Source organism: Silene latifolia, chromosome 9 (genome assembly GCF_048544455.1).
Source record: "Silene latifolia isolate original U9 population chromosome 9, ASM4854445v1, whole genome shotgun sequence".
Classification (NCBI taxonomy): Eukaryota; Viridiplantae; Streptophyta; class Magnoliopsida; order Caryophyllales; family Caryophyllaceae; genus Silene; species Silene latifolia.
Window position 1 is genome coordinate 485918 of NC_133534.1, and position 7889 is coordinate 493806.

At 44.8% G+C, this 7889-nt stretch overlaps 1 protein-coding gene across 1 annotated transcript; it reads right to left on the minus strand.

Moving 5' to 3' along the window:
• Positions 1-623: 623 nt before the first annotated feature.
• On the minus strand, positions 624-2006 carry LOC141602321 (uncharacterized). The gene has a single exon (XM_074422624.1). The coding sequence runs from the start codon at positions 1726-1728 to the stop codon at positions 955-957; it is 774 nt and encodes a 257-aa protein (XP_074278725.1). The 5' UTR covers positions 1729-2006; the 3' UTR covers positions 624-954.
• Positions 2007-7889: the final 5883 nt, after the last annotated feature.

The following is a 7889-nucleotide window of genomic DNA, read 5'->3' on the forward strand; positions in this document are numbered from 1 at the left end:
TATGTGGCGCACTCTTTAGCTCATCTTTTTCCTAGATTAGTTGGTAGGCATGTGTGGTCGGAAACTTTACCACCGACTGCGAACATTGCTGTTTGTTTTGATTCGCGATTAATGCAGTAAGGCCTTCGGGTTTTTCCTCAAAAAAAAAAAAAAAATTAATGATAATGATTTAAAGCATTACCAAATAACAACTCATTTGATCGCAACAATCCATATTTTCAACATTATATTGCCGTGGTATCAAAGGCAACTAAGTATGATGATTAAAGATGGACTTTTTGTTCATTTGCTATCAATATGTTGGCAAACCACTTTCTAATTCTATAAATAAACACTGATATTCGTATATGACGGTTTTACACAAGTATTAGTGTAAAACCACAAATTAAATTATTTAAATATATCTCTAAAGTAACAATTTAAAGCAAGTTTTTTTTATTGATTTTACACGTAAAAATAAAACGGTTTTACCTGAGATACTTCTGTATTAATAAATTAAATTACAAACCGTAATTATCAACAAATTTCCTTAATTAAGAAAATAAATGAAATGAAAATACACAAACGGATTCCAAAACTTGCATTTGAAAAATGAAAGCTATTCTAATTATAGTGTATGGCACAAACACTTTTGTAAGACTACATTACACTTAGCATAAAGCTGTAATAAACCGTTTTACAAGAAAATTACCCGAATTCACATGCATTTCATAGGTTGTTTTTCAACCCATTTCATTTTATGCCAATAATAAAATAATTACCATCCTTTCTCTGTTCTAATCATTTGTTACCCTCGATATTCTTTATCAAAGGTATTTCAATCAAATATAAACAAATGATCGAGACAAAGCGAGTAACAAAATATCGTGTTTACCAATGCGTAATCCCAAGAGCACTTGCCCTCGCAGTCGAGTCAGAGTAACATAGACGATAATAAGTCGATAACCAATACAATCATGAACCAATACGACCACCCTTCTTTCGAAAAACAACCTCGGTATCCAACCCGAACCCATCAACCTTCCTAACCCGAACCAAATCCGACCCACTAAACAACCTCACAACCGGGTCAACCCCATCCAAATCATTAGCCGAATACTTATCAGACCGTCTCGAAACCGCTACATGTAACACACAAACCCCACCAGGCTTCAACGTACGTTCAATCTCCTTAACAAACATTTCCGGATAAAGCGCGTGATCAAACACATTCGAAAACTCGAAATCGAACCTTTCATCCTCAAACGGCTGATTATGAAAATCTCCTTTTATAACCAACGGTGGATACGGAACCAAATCAATCCCTATAGAATCCGTCACACCCACGCGCCGTAACGCTTCCACCTCTTGTCCCACGCGCGCACCAATGCATAACGCGCTCGACGCGTTATTTATTAACCCTACGTCTCGTAAATCATTAAAAAAATTAACAAATACGTTAATTTTTCGGTCCCAGTCACGTGTAGTCCAAATTTGACGCAGTTTCGGGTTTTGAGTTTTGTTGAGTTGACGTTGGAGGTAGGAAGCGTATGTTGGGTATCCGGGTCGGATCCGGATACCTTTAATATTAGGGTAAGATACGGGTATGGATGAATCCGTTACCGTACGAGTACGTGACGGTGTAGGGGTTGTTTGTAGGGTAAAAAATAAAATAAATGGGATTGAAAAAAATAAAGATAGTGTAAAGTAACGTAGGATTTTTGGCGTTTTTGTTTCTTCAAGTTTCATTGTTAAGGAACCCGGACCGGAACAAAGATCGAAACCACCTGAAAGGAGAGTCGCGTAATTGATCAGCTTTTCTCAAGACGATTCACGCCCTGTGAAAAATGGAGGGAGTTAATTAATAGCGCGTCGTCTCCAGGATAAAATATTATTTTGTTAAAAATGTATGTAATTATATATCATGTAATTATTTATTGCATGGTTTTTAATTTTTTTTGATGATTATTTTGTTGATAATGTGTAATGTTTATGTTTAGTAAGAATGGTGGAGAGAAAAAATGACTTTTTTGAGAGAAGTGAAAGGTGTATGGGAATAGTAGGGAACGTGAACTATATAGTAGGAGAATTATAACACTTGGTGCGTTAAATTCGCATGCAATTTTTTACGTGTCAAAATATTTCTTACCCTTTTCTTCTTTTTATTATGGTAACGGATCTTTTTTACAAACTTTGAATCATTTAATGTTTACATTTGAAATATTCTTTACAAATAAAACAGGTAAATAAATGATTGAGAGTTGAGACGACAGAAGTATTTGCTTAATACTGTAATTCATAAATACTCTATTATGATAAAGGATTTCGGTGTAATTAGTTAAATTAAGCTAATTAATTAATTTGTATTAATTAATTATGAATAAGCCAGGGGCGTCTAACACCTCGTGTAACCACGGGCGGAGGAATCGGACCTCCGGTTTTGAACACCGAATTTATAAGCCTTATTGATTAAATTCAATACAAAAATCGAAATGTAGTACCTTTGTGCATTCATATTTGGGACCTCATTTTTTCTCGATGTACCGGACCTTTATTTGTTTTAAGACGCCCCTAAAATCAGCAATAATAGAAAGTTTAAAGGTGGCAGATGAAATGAGCATGTTAATGAGCTGGCTAATACTGACCAATGGACCTACTAATCATTATTAGTCATTAATTAAGTATGTTTAATTAAAAGAATATTTATATGTACGGTAATTAATTTAGTCGGTGGCTATTATGGCTTACACTTGGTTATCGTATTGTACATTTGGAACAAGCATGAATATCATACTTAGAGTGTACCCGAGTCAAAATTCTTTACATTTTCTAAAAAAAATGGAGAGTTTATTTTTTTCAATAGTTTAAATTGTATTCTGCTTACATTAAATAGTTTAAGATTTATGCATAAAAGTAAAGGGTTAACAAAGTGTAAATAGAAATTATTATTAAATAGATTGTAAAAGAAAATGAAGAGAAATAAATGGACAACATCTGGATTGGTTTAGGACTATAGTAAAAGCATTAACCAACTCTAGAAGAACCTAGCGTTAAGTCTCTTATAAAACAAGTACGAAGTATAAAATATACTTTCTCCCGTCATTTATTTACCTTTGGTTTTGGCACAAAATCCAGAAAAAAGAGGAAATGATCAATTATTTGATGACAAGTGAACTAAATTGAGTGTGAAAGATCAGATTGTTGATCAAAAGCATTTCCAAAATAGAAAGGTAGACAATTGACTGAGACAACTAAAAAAGGCATAGGTAAACAAATGACCAGAATAGATGGAGTATGGTAAAGATCTTAATGTCTTGTTATGGAATACTAGTGGTTGTATCACTTTATTTACAACTGTACTTGTTTAAACCGGTTTTATACACAAATTATTCTATTAGTTAACTGATGGGGCATATTCTGCACCGCTGACCAAGTCAACATATTGAGCAAGGTCAAAGATATCCACAGCAAGTCAACGACTTAGACAGCCTAGCCGATGCACGACCCATCGGCACACTGTCGGCTGGTCTCGGCATGGCAACCGCCAAATGACACATATCCGCGTACTCACATCCAAGACCCCTCGGTGGTGAGTCAACAGGCCCGCCGCTGCCATAGGTCCCTCACCGAGGGGTAGATCAGTCTTTCCACCTGCTAGCCACTTGGCCACTTGGCCACTACGTGACAAAAGGTGAAAGTCTATAAATACTCCTCAACCTTCATTGAGGAAAGGATCCACAACTTAACCTAAGAAACACTATTCATACGGTACTATCTTCCTTATCTCTCTACAATATACATTCAGCCAAGTAACAACTTACCTCTCTAAGTTACTGACTTGAGCGTCGGAGTGAGTACGCTTGGCACAAAGCCAAGCCCTCAGTTCGTTCATTGTTGCAGGAGAGGCCGAGAGGAACGATAAAGACAAGAGGGATTCAACTCAAGACATTATTCTACAAGCAACGGGTGGTAACGAATATCTCGCTTCTCCGAATTACACCCGGAACAATTGGCGCCGTCTGTGGGAAAACGCTACTAGAAGCTAGTCACATTCATTCCCAAACAAAAAAAAAAACAAAAACCCACCCAAAAAGCTAAGAAGATGTCAAAACAACAAGACGCAGTCGTGACCGACGAAACCCCATTCTACCAAGATGATACCTTCAACAATTCTGGAGTCGCGCAGCCCTCCACCGGCGGAGTAATCCAACCGGAGTTCGGGATGCCAATAATACCGGACACGCCGCCGCCCGACCAACCAGTCACCATCATGGAACATGTGGTTGACATAGCAAAAAATCGAAAATGGTCCTGGACCTAATTAGTAATACGCCTGCTCACACTGTCACGCCGACAAGAGCGGCGGAAACCGTCCAGGAGACCAGGGCCCAAAATGTGACTCCGAGAAATTTGAACGGAGCACTAGGAGAAGCTGACCCAGCCAAGTCGCCGGGGGAGCCCAAAGTGGGCGTGGTAGACCTAAGTCCTTCCCGCTCATGGGAGGACAGCGTCCCCCAAGCACGAACGAGGCTTACCCCAAAGGAGCCAGAGGAGTCCGACTCAGCAGAGTTGGAGAAGAAGTCCGAGTCGAAGAAGGAGTCCTTCCCGCTACGAGGAGAGGAGCCGGATTAGGCATGCGAGGAGCCGATCGCCGCGTGTGGTTCGACACGTGGTCAGACAGCCCCTCAACGCCTACGTCCTAGAAGTCCAGGTGCCAACTAAGCTCAAGTTGCCACCCCTATCGTACAAAGGAGACAGTGATCCAGCCGACCACGCTGAGGCTTTCGAGTCTTACATGTCGGTATGGAAGCAGCCCGATGAGGTCTGGTGCCGAGTTTTCCCAACAACTTTACATGGGATGGCTCAAAGTTGGTACAAGGGGCTCCCCGACGGCTCGGTATACTATTACGCCGACCTAAGGGACGCCTTTCTAGCCCAGTACTCTTGCAACAAGAGAAGGGCCGTGGAGACGTCGGACCTCCTAACTATCAAACAGGAGAGGGGCGAGTCTCTACGGAGCTATGTGAAGAGGTTCGACGGAAAGGTCCAGCAGATTCGAGAAATTAATCCCGAATTGGCGGCCTTCGCGCTGATGAAAGGCCTCCCAAGGGGAGACTTAAAAAATGAGCTCATCAAGTGCGGAGGCCTGAACTTGGACGCCGCTAGGAAGATGGCCGACCAGGCCATCAAGGTAGAGGACTACCACAAGACCTGGGTAGGCCCCAGCGAGGCCGAGCACTCAGAAAAGAAGAGCCGCCGGGAGGACAACCCGGATGAAAGACGCCGTGACAACAACGGGTCACGGTCCGATGAAAGACGCCGTGAGAATAATAGGTCACGGTCTGACAAACCCGCCAGGAAACAGGACTCGGCAGGCGCCGGGTGGAGTTCGGGAACGTACCACCAGAGGCGGTATAGTGATAAAACCCCTCTCGTCGTATCAGCCGCCGAGGTCTTCGCCCTGAGCAAAAACGAGGGCCAGAAGTGGGAGAGACCCCCCAAGCCAAAAAGTGACGGTGACACGAGCCAGTACTGCGAGTACCACGGCCACACCGGCCATTTAACCAACGATCGCCGGCATCCAAGAATGCCATTGAAGAGCTGATCCGGAAGGGGAGCCTCGGCAAGTACGTTGCCAAAGGCCAAAAGACCGACGCCGAAACGATTCGGGTAAGAAATCCGTCTTTGAACGGATAGGAGTGATCCATGTTGTCATCGGGGCAACGAGAACGGAGGGTCCGCTCATGGGCACAAACGGCACCTGAACGAGCTATATCAGGCCATCAACTTTGTGCCCAACACAGCGATCCCCGCTTCCAGCATCCCCGATATAACCATTGGAAGGAAGGACTACGAAGGAGTCATCGCTCCTCACAAATGACCCACTTGTAGTCAATTTGGACATATCCAACCACCTGGTTAAGAGGTGCCGATTGACACGGGCGCGTACGAACATCATGTTCGGGAGTGCTTCCTCACCTCGGCCGAAAGTCAAGGACTTGAGCCCCGCACCAACCCACTATACGACTTCTCGGGGCCGGCCTGGTACCACTGGGATCAATCAGACTCCCGGTGACGTTCGGCGAAAAGAATGCGGCTAAGAATGTCCTAGCTGAGTTCGTGGTCATCGACGGCTCGTCCGCCTACAACGTTCTCATAGGCCGAGTCACCCTGAGTGAGGCTGACGCAGTGATGTCCATCCGGGCCTAACACCGATGTATGTCTCGGACCGGGGGGAAGCGCATAAGCTCGTCTCCAAAGACGAGAATGACGAGGTGGTCAACGTCCAGATAGCTGCCAGAGGATGCAACATGCAATCCCTCAAAGTGGCAAAGAAATCAGAGAAAGGGAAAAGTCTATCCTTACAACAGGAGGGCGACCTCATGGATGTAACTAGCGGCTGACTAGGTCGGTGTGCCTTTGATAGGCCATTAGGACGCTGGTAATCTCGGGAATACTCTATGTAGCGGCGAGGTGTCCAAAACAAATTGTGGCACCCCGACGCATGTTTTTACCTAATGAAAAATCGTCCAAGTCTTCCATCAAAATGTTCATTTTCCCCTAGTCACTAGGAAGCGGCGACGCCGCTCACACCGTCATACCGACAAGAGCGGCGCCTCCTTGAAGAAATAGGCGCCTGTCGTCGCAGTCACCCCAGTAGTAGACGCCACTAGCGATCACCCCAAGAGGTTTGACGCCGTCGCAGATCACTCCAAGTGGTAGACGCCACTAGCCTCTCCATGAAGAAATAGGCGCCGTCGCAGTCACCCCAAGTAGTAGACGCCACGGCAGTCACCCCAAGAGGTTTGACGCCGTCGCAGTCACTCCAAGTGGTAGACGCCACGGCAGTCTCCATGAAGAAATAGGCGCCGTCGCAGTCACCCCAAGAGGTTTGACGCCGTCACAGTCACCGCAAGTGGTAGACGCCACGGCAGTCAATAACAAGAAGCGATCTTTGCTCACACCACAAACACCGACAAGAGCGGCAATCACCACTGGGAAGCGCACACCTCGATGGTAACGACCAGCGCAGTGATACTATAAAGCGTTCAAAATGCCTCAGAAGCGTTAACACAATTGAGATACGCACTCTAGACCGCCTCGGCCAAGCCGAGGCGGAAACAAAAGAGAGACTCAATTAATAAACGCAAGAGAATAACTCAGACGAAGACGGGAAAAGACCTCGGCCAAGCCAGAGGCAAAGTGAAAACGCTAAGTACAGATTGAGACGCTCAACTATTAGCACAAGAAAAAGGAATGAGGAAAATACCGCGGCCTGGCCGGAGGCAGAAGAAACGAGCTCTTATTAAATATGTTCAACAAATTACAAGAAATTACAAGGATAAGCCAAAAGACAAAAGGTTACAGATATCATCTCCCTATGTCTGTTGTTGCTCGCCATCAGCAGCGGTAGCAGCACCCTCTTCGATGGGCAACCCAGCAGTTCCCTTAGCAGCCTCAGCTTCAGCAGCCTCAGCCTTGGCCTCGGCAGCCTCAGCTGCCCTTGCCCTCTCGGCTTCATCCTTGGCCGCCTTAGCCTTCTCAGCAAGAGCTGCTGCCTCCTCGGCCGCCTCTTTCTCTATCTTCACCCTCACCGCCTCCTTGACCCTCTCCTCCACGGCTTTCTCCTTAGCTTCGAGCTTATCGTCAAACAGCTCGTCAAATCTGCCCCACGGAAAGGAACCTTCAAGAGGAAAGAGCTCCTCAATTACTTCCCTCGCAGCTGCTTCGGCCAGATCCCGGAATTCGGAACACATGTCAGGGAGCATTTTGGTTTGGAGCATCTCAATGTCATCCTCCTTTTGCCTGATGATGGCCTCCTTGCTCCGGATCACCTTCCCCTGGATCTGAAATTTGCCCCTAAATTCATTCCTCTGCTGAAGATAAAGGTCGGCGTGCCTCTGAACAAG

Excerpts from the sequence above, each read along its gene's own strand:
- LOC141602321 (XM_074422624.1), bottom strand. The coding sequence starts at position 1,728 with ATGAAACTTGAAGAAACAAAAACGCCAAAAATCCTACGTTACTTTACA.